Below are 18,654 nucleotides of genomic sequence, written 5' to 3' on the forward strand. Positions count from 1 at the left end.
AACAAAAGCAAGCAACAGCAAATGTAGAAAACAACATCAACTTTTATTAGATTCATAGTCAGAGTTTTAATTATAAGCATTTTCATGCTGAGATACACCATCGTAAAAAGAAACTTTCAGCAAATAAAGAGCATGCAATGAATATTATTCATGACACTATAATAAATCCAACAGTACACCCCCACCCCCCAGTTAATTAACTATTTTTGGACACAGACACCAACATACTGGAAAATAAAAGTACACTTCAGTGAAATTATCAAAATATATGTTTAGTTTAACAAACTGCAAAGACATGTCTATGAAGAAAATTAACCATTGTTGAGATAGTTTTAGAATAACATGTTTTTTTAAATATAATGACAGTACACCACTTAATAAGATTACATACATGTTCATAGTGTCCTCGAATGAACATAACATTTGAAGAGAGGACTCATCAACGTAGATTCTTGTCAAGTTGTTAGTTGTAGATGATAACAAAGTAACACATTAGTGACATCTACTGGCATATTATGGTACACATTATGCTACCAGAGTGTAACATCGAGGCAATAACTACACCATTTTGGTCAATCTTGGCATCAAACGACTTTTCTTGAGCATAAAATCTGCCAGTCAACCAACTATTGAACTCAACCATGTAGTAAGTATGAACAATGTTGCACGCTATACTTATTTCTAATGACATTTTTCCAGCATAAGTAGTAAAGACAAGACATTCTGATGTGTTCGTACTCATTATCAAGCACTTCAGTATGGGGCGAGGATTTGTTTATCTACTAGTAAAGAAACTCACAGTCCTTCTTGACACAGTATAATTTGAGCCTTTCTTGGCTAACATAGGATTTTAACAAAGCGAGCTGTCCTGATAAAGTTTGCAACATTTTGTGTTGAGATAGTAATTAAATTAAATTAAAAAAGGAGAACATTTCCAAATGCCACAGGATCTTAAGTATCCCATTAAATGACTTTGAGGTTTAATGGACGAGTTTCTCTCAAACTGGATATACTCGTCTCCCTTATTCAGATCAAATGAAGCTGAAGCTGATTCCCTCATAGTATCCTTGTTGTTCAGCGGCTCTCTTACAGACCTAGTCATAACTTTACACTAGCAATATCAAAAACAACCACACATTGTTGCGTTCACTTCCACATTGCTCAGTGCCACATTTTTATAAGGGGCGATTTCAGGAAAACGACATGGTGCAAGAGTATTTAATGAGTATTTTTGTCGTTGTTCCGCGGTGACTGTTAACACAGGATGTTCACAACGGTGTTCAGAGAGTGCAGGAGGAAGTTCAGATGTTTTCTCTCCTCATGGTGTTCTTACATGGTGTTGAGTAGACAAAAGACACTATTCCATATCCACATTGCAAAGTACACAGTTAAATATTGCTGTTTTTATGCACATACTCATAGATTTTGACATTAAGCGCACACAACTTTAGACGGTCATATTTTTTTCCTAATGCTCACACCCACAAACTTACCAAAGCCTAACTTTGAGAGAGAAGGAGAGAGAAGCATGAGAGGATAGCCAACAGAGGGTGTAAACTGTGGTAGCACTGAGCTAGCAGATATTCCGTCTGTGCAGATTTAGCCTGAGATTAACACTTTTGGTGCCACAAGGAACCTACAGATGGGGAGGAGGGTACTAGTTTATTAAGAAGCATATCTTGAACAAGTATATTTTGGTACCCCTGTAGATTTCCTATTTCTATAAACAAAACTTAAAAATGTGGGCAAATAAAGCTTTTTTTAACATTACGTTTAAGTTATAAAGTTAAGCAGAAGTTATTGCTACTTCATGCTACACAGTAAAGAAAACAGCTTTAACAATATTAACCTAAGTGGTTTACCCTTATATTACATTTTGGGGTGAGCAGCTATTTTGGTTAACGTAACTTTGAGACCAACTGGTTCAAAAGTGCAATAAACACCTATAACCAAGTTATGAAAGTCTTATTTGACCCAGTTATGGACAAATAGAGGTGTCTATAATACTACGATTTATACCATTGCTAGAAAATTGTCTTTCAAGGGTAAAGAAGTTATCTGTGCAGATAAAGATGTCCTTCAGAAATGAAGTTGGGACATTATGATTGACATACGTACGTGCTAGCATTACATTTCCTAAAACTGGTAACTAGTATTTAACAGGGATCTCTCAAAGAATTTAGTTCCATGAGACCAGGAACTTCATTTTCGGACCATGTGTGAGCATATTACAATTACACAAGCCCATTAACAAGCAAATCAATACTATATACACATTTCCAATTGCACATTTGGGAAAATTCTCAGAGTGCAAGTGGAGAAATAGTGGATGTAGGAATCCTGAATAATATTAAACCCTGTTTTCTTTTGGACATATGACATTAGAAGAACATGACCATATATTCATGTCACATCTTTTCACAATAAAAAGGCATGTTTATGGGAAAATAAATTAGTAACACGATTTGACTCACACTTGCACATTTTGGATCAATCCCTTTAGTACGACAGACAGACAATGTGTTGGTCTCCTCTGAAATACTGGAAATTAGGATGAAGCAGCAGCAAATCAAAGTATATCAGTATGTACTTAGTCATTTGAAAGGTTCCCTAGTAGAAACTCCATGGCATGAGAAGTTGGCTGACTGGTCTAAGGGTTTTGGCAACTTCTGACAGGGTAACAACAAGCAATCGACACCAAAATAGAGAAACTTACAAAAACTAAATGAATATATCTATTAGATAGTTGCTTTTGTAGTGTTTGTGTCCCAGATTTCGAGTTACAATTATTTTGTCTCATTATTAGTGTTACAAACGGAATGCAGGATGTTAGTTAACATACAAGGCACTAGGTTTTGCTATAGGACTGACTGCAATCAAGGGGAATGGAGAGTGGAGGGGGGGGGGGGGCAGTGGTTCACTACTGTAATTCTGACAGCAACAGCCAGAGAAAAGCACAAATGAAAGATGGACACTAAGAGGAGAGCAGTAGATCTTTTGAGGAGGAGGAAGAGGAGGTGGAAGGAGAGTGTGGTTAGGACTGCATCTCGGCTCGCAGCATCCAGGGGAACCAGCAGCAGAACAGCAACCTGAGGAAGAGGATGAGCAGGAGGAAGAGGAGAGGGATTCGCATCACTGGACATATTCATCAACAGGAGCTTATTTCTAAGGTGCTATTTGTTGACTCAGAGACAACACAGAGAGGAAAAGAAGAGACTCTACCTGGATATTGAGCTCTCAGACGTGATGTCCTTAGGTGACCTCACCGCGTTGAATTTACGCTTCGGCTGGTTCACTAGAATAAACAAAGAACATCTTTGGATAGAATGCAGACGTGGGAGGAGAAGGTACATGATGACATGGGCTGGCTAACATGACCGGAGGGATTTGACCGTAGATACTTACTAGACACCTGGTGGACTTTCTTCACCATCGTGCCGTCGCCGCTCTGACCGTCCTTTGAGCCGCCGATTCTGAGTGATCATTAAAACAGCCGTGCTTAGTATTGTACAAGACGGTCAGTCTGTTCAGAATGAACCTTTACAATCACAACAGAGAACGTTTGTTATTGTCTAGCTCTTCGCCTGAGAATGACTGATAAGCATAGTAACATGCTTATGCCACAGGTTCTGTACAGTAAAATGCTTTCTTATCAATAAAGTCGTTACGTTATCTTAGGGTCATTTTTTAAAAACCAGGTGTTAAAATAGGTGTTATGTTACCTCTGTACGCGAGACGGGGGTGCAAAGACGCCATACTTGGGCAGGCAGGTGAAGTAGCGGACACCAAAAACAGACCCGTCATGCTTTCCTGTGGGCTGCTCCAGCTCCACACCAAACCAGTAACCTGGACACACACACATCATCAATAGTTCAAATTGATTAAACATTTCTAAGCATTTGTCAAACATTTCTTGAAATGACCACCACCAGTATTGCAGTGACTTGATTTCCCAGCAGACCTACCTGGGGCAAAGTCTGTCTTTCCATAATAGCGTATGATTCCCTGCTTCACACCAGCAACCAGCACCCGGTCTCCAAGTTCCACTTTCACCCCATCTGGGTCCAGACTGGCCACGGACATAGACTTCTTCCTCAAAGCTGATGGAGGAAATCAAATGTTAGTTAACATGTTATTTTTTAAGCAATAAGGCACGAGGGGGTGTGGTATATGGCCAATATATCATGGCTAAGGGCTGTTCTTAGACACGACGCAGCGCGGAGTGCCTGGATACAGCCCTTAACCGTGGTATATTGGCCATATACCACCAACCCCCGAGGTGCCTTATTGCTATTATAAACTGGTTACCAACGTAATTAGAGCCGTAAAAACAAATATTTTGTCATACCCGTGGTATACGGCTGTCAGCCAATCAGCATTCAGGGCTCGAACCAGTTTAAAATGTGTTATAAAGTCTATGAGTCATGTGTTATTTATGTGTTATAAAGTCTGTGATTCAACAGAGGGCTTGTTGTGCTCCTATGAGAATGAATGTCATGGCCCTTGATGGGGAAACTCTTTTGTGGAAGCCGCATTTCAGTTGTACAACTGACTAGTGTCCCCTTTCACTTTCCTGTACCTTTCTCTCTCTCCATTATTTCCTTCTTTTCTTTCTTGTTCTTTCCTGTGACGCGGGAGAAGTCCATGCGGGGCGTCTTGGGTGTGGAGGTGACAGAGGAGGGGGCCAGCTCAACAGCTTTGGCGATTTTCGACACTGGAGCAAAGATACCTTCAGGACAATAGAAGTGATTAGAGAAAACCCTGAAAAAAACCTGCATTGCATAAAACCTGCATAAAACTGACAAAGAAAGTTATGAAATCAAGTCTTCTCTTTGCTCTTTTCTCACGGGGAATCTTAGCGCATTTCAATAGATTTAAGAAAGAATTCCCAAAATGTGAGTGAAATAACAGGTGGTTACCTAATTTGGGGGGGCAGATGAAGTAACGCACCCCCCCCACACTTCCGTCGTTCTTGCCCTCTGGCTCGTCCAGCTCCACCCCTACCCATTGGCCACTGGCGAACTCCGTGGTCCCACAGAAGCGCAGGGTGCCCGTCTGTGGAGGAGAGACATTTATATTGGATTTTGACTATCAAATTGAATTAACCTTATTGATCCCCACAGGGGCTCATCGAACAAAACAAGCTACTTTTATTATTGAAGGTGATACCAGGCAGGATTAAATGGTTAACAACACTTCTCCACAGCACTGAGGTAGGACTAGTCTCAGAGACATCTCTAGACCAGGGCAGCATGCTTATCTGCTACTTTTCTGTCATTCTTTACTACTGAGATACTAGGGCCCAGGCCTGGCCAAACCTGTTCCTGGAGAGCTACCATCCTAAAGGTTTTTGCTCCAACTCTGATCTAGCGCACCTGATTCTAATAATTAGCTGGTTGATCATCTGAGTCAGGTTAGTTACTACTAGTGTTGGAGCGAAAACCTTCAGGAGGGTAGCTCTCCAGGAACAGGGTTGGCCAGCTCTGTGACTAGGCTATGGTTAGTAGTCTACCCATCTCAACACAATAACATGTTTTAAGTGATTATACTGTGGTAAGTAGGACATACACTATATATACAAAAGTATGTGGACACCATTTCAAATGAGTGGATTGCAGTTGCTGACATAGAGTAGGCCACACATAGGTTTTCAATGCATTTGAAGTGCAGTTAGTGATGCATGGTAAATACCAAATGAATGCACCAAGGGAGACTACGTCGTTTAGTGCAGTCAGTAATGCGGTCAGTCATGGAAATACACCTGAAAACACGATTAAATGTGTTCAGTTATGCAAGTAGACACAGGTCGAGGGCTACCCACCTGCTTCAGGTGATGCAGAGCTGAGATGTCAATTTCATCACTGCTCGATTTTTTGGGGAGCTATACGTGTTAACACAAGTGGGAATAAATGTTTGCTAGAATTCACGTTCTCGTCTCACACAGTACAACAAGCAGCAGGGCTCCACCATATAGGATGAATGATACCTCATACTGGCCACTATAAAAAAATATATAAAGATAATTGAAAGCCATTTCAATGGTCTTATGCACATAAACGCGCTCACAAAATTCAGCAGTTTATTTTAATTCACTGTTTTCAGGCTTTAAGGCTCCCATTTCTCACCTTTGCCTCCCAATCCTGACAAACCGCACACACACACACACCTTCATGTCGTCCAGCACCACACGGTCGCCCAGTTTCAGGCCGATGGAGGTGAGCATGAGGTTGCCAGGGATGTTGTCGTAGTTGAGCAGGGTGGCGCGGGGCAGGTTGCAGCTGAGTGGCACAGAGTCCAGCAGCAGCTGCTTCAGCTCCTTGGCCACCATGGCCGCCTCCGCTTTGTCCAGAGTCATGTCCATGGGGTCAGGGACCACCTCGGCCGGCCCCTGGCCCTTATCATTCTGTCAGAGAGCGAGACAGGAGGGAGGGGAGGGAGAGAAAAAGGGAGAGAGAAAGGGACATCAGAAATAAATTGGCATATTTGTGTCGAAGTCATCCCCACATAAAACAGAAACAGAATCTGTTTTATCTGAAACAGTGTTTTTAAAGAGCGACTGCCTCTAAAAAGCAACTTCTCATTTTGAAAATGGTCTATGTGGCATTGATATGAGCCATAAACATTTGTTCTACTGTCAAAATTGACTACAAAGTCTAAATAGTATAGTTTTGGTCATAAAGTCAGTCTGAGATTTGCGAAAAGATAGAAATAAAGTGTATGTCACGGAATAAAAGGGTACTGTAACAGTTTAGCTTTGGTTGGGTTTATTTCAAGCCTGCCCACATGCCTACAGCTGGCAGCACCCAAGTAATCATCAATTTGGTGGACAGCTGCATGAGACCTGATCATAATGTCCATGGTCAATTTGGTTTGACATTCGATAGCCCTATGGGGCTAGTTAGGGACATCAGTAAATTACACAATGTACATGGGACAATATGTTAATGCCAATAGCTCCAAATTTCAATGATCTAACAACCTCAAACCAACTATAAATTGTAGAAATTCAAATACAAATATTGAAATAATGTAATGAGACAACTAAAAGGTGGGCAAAAAATGCTGCGCAATTTACATTGTGTAAATTATTTAACAAGCCCCAGAGCTATCAAATGTCAAGCCAACTTGCCACGGTCGCACACCAGCTGACTAAAGCTAATTGGTGAAAGAAGTTGGTTAAAAAAAGCAATAGCTTTCCTAAGCGACTTCAAGGCCTGTTAGACTGTTTCACGTTATCTAGAAGGGTGAGTGACTGTAACCGTGTACTGTTTTGAGAGAGTGAATGTACAAACCAAAGACTGCTTGCCACGTGCAAACACACACAAAATAGTTATTTCTTATGAAGTTGTTTCTTCATGACCAAGCTGAAAAACGAGGCCAAATCAGGAGGTTCAGCTCCCTTTTAAGTTACCAAGAAATCATATCAAAGAGACATGAAACCTCAGATGCACACCCATTCTATTACTGTGGTACCGGGTCAGGCCCCCTTTTGCCTTCAGAACAGCCTGAATTCTTCGGAGAATTCCACAAGGTGTCGGAAAAGTTCCACAGGGATGTTGGTTCATGCTGACGCGATGGCATCACGCAGTTTCATGCAGATTGGACAGCGGTACATTCATGCTGCGAACAGCCCGTTCCATCTCAACCCAAAGATGTTCTATTGGGTTGAGGTCTGGGGACTGACCAGGACACTCAAAATTAACTGAACTCGCTGTCATGTTCCAGGTGATGTCCACTCCTCAATTGTCCAGTGTTGGTGATCCCGTGCCCACTGGAGCAGCTTCTTCTTGTTTTTAGCTGATAGGAGTGGAATCCGGTGGGGTCGTCTGCTGCGATAGCCAATCCATGACAAGGATCGACGAGTTGTGTATTCCTGGATGCTATTCTGCACACCGCTGTTGTACTGTGGCGTTATTTCTGTGTTTGCTGCCCACCTGTTACACTCTTAGAAGAAAATGTGCTATCTAGAAAATTAAAGGGTTCCAGGTAGAACCCTTTCTACAGAGGGTTCGACATGGAACCCAAAAGGGTTCTACCTGGAACTAAGCGTGTTTTCTAAGCGTGTAGCTTGCACGATTCTTGCTACTCTCCTTCGACATCTCTCATCAACAAGCTGTTTTCACCCACAGGACAGCTGACTGGATGGTTTTTGATTGTCACACCATTCTTGGCAAACCCTAGACACTGTTGTGTGTGAAAAGCCCAGGAGGGCAGCCGTTTCTAAGATACTGGATCCGGCGCGCCTGACACCGACAATCATACCACACTCGAAGTCGTTTAGGTCACTTGTTTTGCCCATTCAAATGTTCAATCCAACAGTTACTGAATGCCTCGATGCCTGTCTGCCTGCTTTATATAGCAGGCCATAAGACTCACTGTCTGTAGGAGCGATCAAGCACCTAATAAACTGTCCAGTGAGTGTATATGCCATATTCAATTTCAGCATTTCTGTTTGTAGTTAGTTACCATGAGAAAGAGACGTACAAAAGAGAGGTCTAGTCAATAGTGCTCTTACCCGGACAGTGGGGTTGGCTCCATGCTCTAGCAGACACTGGACTGATCCCAGACACAGGTTGGAGGCAGCGATGTGCAGGGCTGTGCCATGGTGGAAGTCACTACAGGTGGAATTCAGCACTACAGAGACAGTACAACCAGGTTCAGATCAAATCAATCTGAATTGTAAAGCCAACATCACCTATTGTCTTAGTTTTATTCTAAAAGCGTAAGCCAATTCCTTCTCCTAGGGGTCCCTGAAAGCATTGCCAATTTAATCTCTTAGGAGTCTAGTGTTGTGCTTGAGACCCATGGTCCGTAGGCAGGAGAAATAACAATTGAGACAAAACGGCCACAATCAATGGTCAGGTGTGGTGGAGCGATGATAAATCAATGTAGGAGTTAATGAAATGGCCTTGGGTCAATGCTGGTAGGGGCTGGATGCAGTGTTAGTTCTGATTGGAAGTCCAGGGAGAGGAGGGAGGAGAAATACAGGAACATACAGGACATACACCAGGAGCATGCTAGAACTGACAAGGTCCAAGCAGGAGCTTTGGAGTGCGAGTGTGTGTGTATACAGTGAGTGAGTGTGCGAACAGGGGTGAGGGAAGTCGTCTGGGGAGTGTTTGGAGAGGTTTATTAGTGTCCAACAGCTCCCGAGGACTGACTATGTTGTTAGCTGGCTAGTTAGGCTACATGGGTTGTGTTGACGCTACTCACCTCGGGGTTTGGAGGCCTTGAGGAGAATGCGAATCAGCTCTGGCACGTCGAAGTAGGCTGCGTAGTGCAGGGCGTTCATGTTGGTCCAGCGGCTGCGGAGACTCACGTCTGCCCCCAGGGAAATTAGCTGATTGGACAGCCTGAGGGCAGCGGCAGGGTCACCTGGACGGGGTCACAAGATGTACAAAATTTGTAGGAAACTACAGTAAAACGGCACTGAATCTTAAACTAAAAATACTTTATTTTATGAAAGCTTTATTAAGGATTCAGACATTTGAAATGAACAATCAGTTGAGGGTTTGTTTGAGAGTCTCACCGACTCCATGGGCCCCGGCTTTGCAACTGTAGTGGAGCAAGGTCATGTCTGTCAGTCCGTCACGGTCGTTGACATGGCAACCACGCTTCAAGATCTGAGAGGAGACAAGAACTGTTCAGTGAAGAGAGAGAGAGAGGCTAGGGGAATGGCAGAGAGAGCAGTACTATCAGATGCCTTTAGAACACTATGAAACACTAAGGCCAGTCATCACTCACACATACAGACCACACCACCCCAGGGCCATAGCCTCTCATCTCTCTGAGTGATGCTCCCTGTGCTTAGCGTAGCCACATTAGCAGGATGAGCCATTCACACCCAAATAGCACAGACGACACGTGTTCGTGAACTCTAATGATGGGGAAGGTGAGGATAGCTTCCTGTTGTGTCATGAATTAAGCGCCACGTTCATTTCCACTGCAATGCAACTTCATCGGAGGCTGTCCTTGCTGAGTAGCATCCATCTACATGAGGAACCGGCAGCCATTTTGGATAGGTAAAACATTTGAGGGAGACAAATATTGAAATGATGGCAGTCGTTACTGGAAGTGACATACATTAACTATGCTGTTTCAACTGAATATCTAAGCTTGTACTCGGTACATTGGAAACAGTACCAATGGGAGATAACAGCAAACTATTCATGGCACCCTTTACAACGTCGAATAACCTCCATCAATGTCTCGCTGAGTGTCAGATGTGCTATGTAAAGCCATATTCCCAATGGTGAAGATTTGAAATGCAGTGAAACTCCAGTTAATTAGCTCTCTCCTCTAGTGCCAGCAGATAGCAGTGACGGGTGTCGAGTGACAGGTGAAAAAGGACCCATCCTGATTCCTGAACTGGACTAGCAACTATCTCGGGACAGTTCAATATCCACCCGTGTCAATCAAGAGAGACGAAATGAGCACACTCTCCTCAAGCCCTGAGACTATGCCTTTTCATACAGAGGCATGTAGTCCAACTGAATGAACAAGATATTATCAGACAAGTCCTCTCCTGAGGCTTAATGAGGACACCACCATGCACACTTTCATAATTCAACATGGATTCTATAAGATGGATCCCTGTAGCTGCAATGCTAACACGAGGCTAACATTGTCGAAAAGGAATTTGGGGCTAGTAACTGATATTGGTGGAAATTCTTACTGTCCAAGTAGCTTGTAAAGAAGCGGTGGCCAATCTGTATGTGCCAAAGCCATACACTCCTGATTCGACTTCATTTAGGACTTTGTTAGGTTGAATCAGGTGCGTTCCTGATTTGATTGGAGCAAAAGCCTACATCCACATAAGCCTTTTGCAGATAAGTCAATGCATCTCTGTTAATGAAAATACTCTCAAATACTGTCAAAAAGACATTGACTATTTGCCAGAGGGCTGAGGTTGTTTACCGAGAGTGCAGCAGAGTGGTTCTTTGCCCATATCTGACAACCTGGTCTGATTTAGAGTCTGTCTTAGTGCAGAGCCTGTTTGGGTAATGGAAAGACCCTATTATCTCAGCCATCAATCACAGCCATCATGGAGTCCCAGGGGACACCCAGGAACTGAGGCTGACTTTACGATCAATCCTAACACTAAAGCTGCAAGGCTAAGAGGAAACCGAGTTAACTAAGAGTGTGTATTTGCTTGGTGTGTGTACATGTGTTTTTATGGGGCATATCTTCCCCCTCTCCAAGACAGTAGGGCGGGATTAGGAAATGAGTCTGAAACTTGAAGTATGCATACTTTATGTTGATTCACATCCCACCCTCATCACTCTTCCCCCTCAGGGTTATGAGAGTTCCTACTCCTATGGTCACATTAACACTACAGTAATGGTTGGCGCTGAGCTAAAGCTGTGCACTTTCATCTGAGCAACAGCAATATAAAAGGGAATCGACTGAAACATAACCTACACCTTACATGACAACATCCATAGTAAGAAGGTGTTTGTGAAAAGTTCACTAGTAAAGCTTCAACTTTGCTAAAGTGCCCCAAGGGGTTGTGTAAGTCATGCCTCCAACAGAAGCCAAAGCCACCAAGCCTCCCACAATACAGATCCCAATATAAGACAACCCATTAAGGCACAAGACAAACACAAGAGTATTTCCCAATCCCATGCCCATACACGCTTATTCAACAGCACATACTGTGTATGGGCATGGGACTGGGAAATACTCATCTTAGGCTTGCCTTGTGCCTTAATGGGTTCTCTTTGTGGAGCCTTACCAACGTAGAGGCTCTACTAGTGGGTTTTGTCAAAAAACGTGTGATAACGAGTCTGTAATCTTCTAGCAGGACCTTGGCCAACAACAACAGTGTACCGCTGCTGACTGGCTCAGAGCCGCAGGAGTTCACCACAAAGAGAGGTCGAACAACACAATTACTAGGCCTGCATCGACTGCATTCCTCCAGGGATCAAGGAACTTGATGCGTCTGCCCTGTTGGCAGCTCTGAAGAGCACGAGAGCAGAGCAGCAAGCTGAGCACAGACCAATGGACTTCTCTCCTTACTGCAAATGCAGCATGTGGTGATGGTGACCATCTCTAGAAGGTTGCATGCAGCTGAAAGGTCACTGCTCTTTAGATAGTAAGGGATTTAATACATTGATATTGTTCATGAGATTTCAATGAATTTGAGCTAAAAAGGTGTGCATTGTTGTGTGTTACAGTATGTTGATGAGCGTTTCCATGTTCTCTTCAACTACTGACTGCATGGTGAATTTTGTTTCCTGTGTGTATTGTATTTTGGTTGGAGACCTGTATCTTTGCTGCACTATGCAGTAATACACTCTATCGGTCTGTTATGTACAGTAGAAATAAAGAAAACAATTATATGGGTCCAAGCACAGAGCCTTGTGAAATGCCATATTCAACTTTGTAGGCCAGGGATGGGCATCTGGCGTCCCGCCTCTTTTGTAGGCTCGCGGAAAAATGTCCATAAAAGGAACTCAGTCGGGATCTCAACTTATTGTTGAGTTACAATATTAGAATACACAAGGTGCAAATTTGGTTGTGCATCAGCAATTTTTCTCCTGCTATGTCAGTTGGACAGTCTCTCAACTAGCCCATGTCAGCTAACATTTTTTAGATCAGTAAATTAGTCTAACCAGCTATCTAAACGTGTATTAATCATAGCCGAATTACCAACTGGGTGGCCCCCATTGATTTTGTTAGTCACTCTCATTCAAATATCACATTAAAAACTGCAAACATTTCTCTCCACCCTATGGCACAATGTTTAGAAATGAGTTATACAATTGCTAAATCTTCTCTCCGCCCCATGGCAAATCCTGTAGAATAGCAGCAAACTTGCTTTATAACTAATATTTTTTTATATGCCCCATGGTAAAATGTGTAGAATTGGAGGAAATGTACTTTAAAACGTAAATTTTTCCTTTCCGCTGTCAAGAGCAGCAAAATGTTTTGCTCGCAAGTTAGGGCCCCCCCCCCCCCAACAAATGGCTAGGGCCGGCTCGGACGGCATGTGTGGGTATGAATGTGGTGCAGATCCATGAGCCACTGAGTTAAGATTTTTGTTGTGGCCTCCAGTGTTGTGTCTGAGCTGTATTCAGGCCTGTAGTCTGCTGAAAATCGGACCGGCAGTAACTCACCTCGTTTCCGATGAGGTCGATCTTGTGCTGGACCTGTGGGACCCACTGACGGATGATGGCAAACAGCTCTGGGATGGTGGTGCGCGGATCCAGCAGGATCTCCAGACACGCAGGATCATTTGGGTCGAAGAATGTGAAGGCTGGAAGGGTAGGGAATGCCAACAAGATAATTATCCTCATCAAATCAGTATTACATGTGCCTCTCTTGCTATTTTTATGTTTTTATGTCAGACAGCATATTGACTCATTCTGAATGTGTGATATTAAATATCATATTTTTTTATTATTACAAAATATACATATATTTTGGGTTGTATTTTACAGTAGGCCTGTTAGTGCACTCTATTTAATTACTTATGGAGTTCTCTGTGGGACGTCCAATATTTCTGTCCTGTTTAAAAGCACCGTTTCTAAAAGCAGGATGTGGTAGATTGAAGCCCTACCGAAGTGGGAACACAATTGATCTTACTTTGTTTTTATAATACACCATCATAATAAATGCATTGAAGCTTGTGGGAAAACTGAAATAAAAAGCTTCACATCATTTTAGCCTGCAGCAACCACTTACATTTATTGGCATAAAGTGTCCAGCAATACCATACTGTTTGCACAGCCCCAAAGTCAAAATCGATCTACTAAAAGGATCAATAACATGCCATAAAAGGCCTTGTTCACTTATTTATAGATCATATACATTTTATTACATATTTTCATTATGATTCTATGAATCTGCAGAGGTTGTTTTGACCAGGCAGTGGTCTGTGCTTGGTGAAAGGCTCTTTGTGGACCGAGGCTACAGCAGCACATGGCCCAGAGCCCAAAATCCACTGTTACATATAAAGCAGTGTTGAGTAGGGAGCATTATAACAAAGGGACTTGGCCTGTATTCACGAAACGTTCCAACGTGCTGATTTGGGGTCAGGTCACTCCCGTCTATATAATCTTATTCATTATGACCTAAAAAGCTAAACTGATCCTAGATCAGCACTCCTACTATGAGACGGGCCCTGGAGCCTGAGGCCTAGGACCCACCATAGTCTTTGGGGAGGGGGGCCTGGGCAGATGGGTGGACCATGGGCCTCTTCCGGGGCTCGTGAACTGGGCTCTGGTACTCAGAGGCAGGCTGGGCCTCCTCCTCCACCTCGGCAGTCTGCTCTTTAGTCATTCTGCTAGACGTCGGTGGGCCTGGAAAACAAGATGGATGACAAACATTCCTTGAGTGGCACTACAGAACAAACAGCTCCATCGCAGGTTTCTCTGAACAGTTCTCATACGTCTATGACTCAGCCAAGAGTCACATGAAGTAGTTGCTTACAAGAGTCTTGTTCCCATGGCAGCCTATCTACTCTGGCAAGTCTATACCCTCAGAGCAGACAGGCTCTATGTTTGGCTCTAGGGCCTGTGAGAGACGGTCAGTAGTGACTCACTGATAACTGCACTTACTGACAAGAGATGAGGAGACTCAGAGAGCAGACAGGCTAACAGGCAGTCTAATTGATTGTACCATGTCAGTGCATGCTAATACTAAGTCTTAATGTCCATCATTGTCCTGGACTTAGCTAAAGGGCTGAGCTATATTTTCCAAATAGTATATGCAGCAGCAGATTTTGCACATCCGTTCTGACTATGGGAAATCAGGGATGCATGTACTGTACAGTATGTGTTGGACATTGCTGCACTCATTTCTGAGGGGCTGCTGAACAAACAGTAAAACATCTATGCAAAAGCCTTAATAGTATCAGGATGTCAATGCTAATGCAATTTATATACAACACAATGGACCCTTTAGCCTATTACGTTGACATGGCCTGACTGGATTTCCACCGTGAAATAAATGTTCAATCTAGGGTCAGAGAATAAGCTATATGTATTTATTATAAACACCCCTTAAGAACAGAAGCACTAACACAACTGAGAAACGGTTTATCCCAACATTGAAATGGGAACAGTCTACGATAGCGTAAATTATTCACTGGGTCTTTTTTGTCACGTCCAAGGGCTGCTTCCTCCAAAGTCTGACTGCACAGTGAGCACGGCACATGTATCTAAAACAGATCCATCCGGCCTGAACATGATTATGCTGCCAAGTAATCTAATACACAGACTATATTGTCCATCCATGCCTCTGCTAATCCTTTAGGATTTTGAAAGAAGTCCAGAGAGAGAGAAGAAAGAGAGACAGAGAGAGAGCTCATCACACAATCAGTAAAAGCCTTATCCTATTGCGCAGCTGTGCTATTGTATCAGTCTACCAACTCAAGCATTATCGGGTCAAACAGTGAGGCAAAACAGAGGCCATATACAGTGGTCTGTGCTGTATTCATTACGCTTACAGGCTGACCACACACATTGCAAAATAAAGGTAGAAATCTATGTTATTCAATTATTGCACCCACACTGCTCGTGCGCGCCAACGAGCGTCTGCGTTGCCAAGGGCTAAAATAGAAATCAGTTCTATTTCTGACGCAGATCGCGCAGCAAGTCCTGCCTCTCCCATCTCCTCATTGGTTTATAGAAGCAGATACACACGTGCCATCTCCTCATTGGTTATACCCACGTGGGTGACTGAAAGACAAACGAGGTCAGTGGCGGTAATACACCTAATTTATGAAAGTTGCCAATCACAATATAAAGTCAAGAGAAGAAAAAGCCTGGAAGGAAGAGAGATGACTAGAAATTATTCGGTTGACCGTTTTATGTTTGGATTATTTATTAATTAATTGGTGGAGTAGAGGACCTTGTGCATTTCAGGTCAAATAACAACTCAATGTTTATATCCCAGGACAAATTAGCTAGCAACAGCAAGCCAGCTAAATAGGACAAATTAGCTAGCAAGTGCAAGCTAACTAGCCATAAAGAGTTTGTTTTGATATTTTAACCTGCGTGTCGTGATTGCTTTTGGTGTGGGGGGACAAAATACATTTCTGCACGATGGCGCACGTGCACAGCCGGTTTGGGTTCCGTGTTAGGGTAACTGCATTAACAGAGACCGATTCTGCTGTGATACAGACTCAAAGCCAAATGAACAACCCCCACTCAGGCAGATACCATCCTCCTGATACTCTACGAGTCGCCTGTTTCCTTCAGTTGCATCATATTGAGGGGGTTCCTAGTCGTGTTTGGATATGGAAACATAACATGGATACATAGTCAAGAGATATCATAGCCTGGATGATTTGGGAGCAAATGTCCCTGCGCAGTGAGTCACCTTACCCACGAGCTCCTACATTTTACTTTGATTTCTTCCTTTAGTTATATACATTCTTAAGTGCTTCCCATGATCTGCCGCTGAATCAATAGCCACTGTAGAATGGGTGATACAACAAGTTTCCTGACATCCCAAAAGGATTATGTTGAAACAAAGGCTATCCAAGATATAGGGTCCGATGACTGGTAGATAACTATACCTGTGCTGTGCAATACCTGTCACCAATTAAGACTATTCTACTAACAGAGTAACACAGTAATGGCAGCCATCATCGTCTCCTCTGAGTTGCCCTGCTCCTCTTAGTTCCTAGCCCTGATCTGACAGTAGTGTGTTTTATGAATGAAGTCTCAGTCACAGACACTGCAATAAATGTGATGTATAATTAGCAAGAGCATATTATTTGTTTTAATAAAATCGAGTACTGTATATGACTAAGTCTTGTGCAAAAGTGCTCATATGAGTCAACAAGATGTGTAAAACCTGGAGGCAAATACATTCAGATAGCAAAATATGAGGAAAGACAGGTGCAACAAACCTTACAGATTTTGATCTTCTATTCAATACCTATTGTAATGGAATGAATAGCATTTTACCATTTGGCTGGGTCACACTAATGCCATCCTACTGAATTTGACAAAAACAATAGGCCAGAGCTTGTATGTTTGAGTCATTGACTATAAATAAAAACAATATATTAGTGTTGCAATGAGCAATAAGCGCAAAATGTGCATATTGCATTGCTCTATAACGTGCATATGATAAAATGGAAAAAAAACGAGAAATAACGCCCCGTTGACAAACAATGAGAAATATGGTGGAGGAGGATTTTACAGATCACATGTGAAACTATTAATTTGATCCAATAACAATGAGAAGACGCATAATATATGGGCCGATGTCTTATGTTTGCGCTTATATGATAAAATGGGCGGAAAAAAAAACATCCGCCAGTGAGATTTCATGGAACAGTGTTTTCAGAGCATCCATCTTTCTAGGCTCGGTATCAAGACAAATACACATGCTGTGAAAAACACAGGAATCAAATACATTTTATCAAACAAAATATAATAATTTGAATCTTATATGCATGAATGATATTCATCTTACCTCAAAACAATCCTTTTTGATTATCTCAAGCTTTTCCTCGCGATTCAGCTAAATGAGAACAGCAATGGTGCTGAGGATGCTGCTATAATGCTGCGAAGGTCTTTCTCTGTGACTGCGTCACGGGCGTGAACACGCATGGACCACAACCATACACAACGTAGGCTACGAGCACAATTGTGAGTGTCCTTCCTTGGCACAGGAATTCGCCTAGTTAACACAGCCACAAAATTTGCTCTAATTTAAAAATTCATGAGGTAAAAAATAGTTTTTTAAAATCTTAATTTAAGATTTGGGTTCGGTATAAGTGTGGTTAAGGTTAGGGTTAAATTTAAAATCGCATTTTGAGAAAATAAAGGCCAGAGATTGTATGTAAAGCCCCGTTAGAAAATATGAATGGACTGTTAGAAAATGTATATATATATATATATATATATATATATATTATACATTTGGGTGAGGTTTCTTTCTCGCCTGAGTAGCCTCGTTTCACTGCCAAAAATAAAATGAAACCATCTAGTGTTCAGCGAAATAACAACACCATGTCAAATAATTAACATCCAATCACATTAACCGTTACTCTCTTGCGGGGAATTCCACTAATGGTCCATATGTAGCCAAACGTAGCTGCTGCTCATTCCGTTTGCGCGACAATTGATAAGTAGTTAAAAAAGTAAGAGACACATGCCAGCTCTACTGGTAGTACTGCTACTACCAGCAGTACTGCTACTACCAGCAGTACTGCTACTACCAGCAGTACTACACCTGCACCTGTCGACAACACAAGTTGTTCTGCTTCCACGAGCACATCCAATGCTAGCATCAGTAATTCTACATTGTTAGCCCAGCTAGCATGGACACTGACAGTTGTAAATCTGATGCAGCTGAAGAGCTACTGCCCCCTTACCAGGGAAAGCACTGAACAACAGACAGGGATGTTGGACCATCGAAGAGGTGCAAATATGAGAACTACATTGTTTTGGGGTTCACTTATATTGGGAGTGGTGCCTTTCCTCAGCCGCAGTGTGTTATATGTGCAAAAGTACTATCTCACAACTCGATTAAACTTTCACTCTTGCGCAGACATTTAAAAACACAACATGCCAATTAGAAAAATAAACCATGGGAGTTTTTTGAGTGAGAATTAAGATGACTTTTGAGTAGTAATACCTGTATAAAAGCATCAGATACCATTACTATGAAGGGGCGAGAAGCGTCTTATAT

At 42.5% G+C, this 18,654-nt stretch overlaps 1 protein-coding gene across 2 annotated transcripts; it reads right to left on the reverse strand.

Annotated features, from left to right (window-relative positions):
- Window positions 1–24: 24 nt before the first annotated feature.
- On the reverse strand, window positions 25–17,561 carry clip3 (CAP-GLY domain containing linker protein 3). 2 transcript variants are annotated; one of them, XM_020507717.2, is made up of 15 exons: window positions 17,434–17,561; window positions 14,151–14,303; window positions 13,119–13,258; window positions 9,530–9,623; window positions 9,214–9,375; window positions 8,516–8,634; window positions 6,167–6,403; window positions 5,822–5,881; window positions 4,920–5,055; window positions 4,580–4,729; window positions 3,966–4,100; window positions 3,723–3,846; window positions 3,406–3,473; window positions 3,223–3,295; window positions 25–3,089 (listed from the first exon to the last, which is right to left on the reverse strand). In XM_020507717.2, exons 2-15 carry the CDS (start codon window positions 14,281–14,283, stop codon window positions 3,035–3,037), a joined length of 1,686 nt encoding a protein of 561 aa, XP_020363306.1. In that variant the 5' UTR covers window positions 14,284–14,303; window positions 17,434–17,561; the 3' UTR covers window positions 25–3,034. The 2 variants fall into 2 exon arrangements, with proteins under 2 accessions (XP_020363306.1, XP_020363307.1); XM_020507718.2 differs by lacking the exon at window positions 5,822–5,881 and having other exon boundaries at window positions 17,434–17,560.
- Between the last annotated feature and the right edge of the window lie 1,093 nt (window positions 17,562–18,654).

The sequence above is a fragment of the Oncorhynchus kisutch genome, linkage group LG18 (assembly GCF_002021735.2).
Source record: "Oncorhynchus kisutch isolate 150728-3 linkage group LG18, Okis_V2, whole genome shotgun sequence".
NCBI classification, from domain to species: domain Eukaryota; kingdom Metazoa; phylum Chordata; class Actinopteri; order Salmoniformes; family Salmonidae; genus Oncorhynchus; species Oncorhynchus kisutch.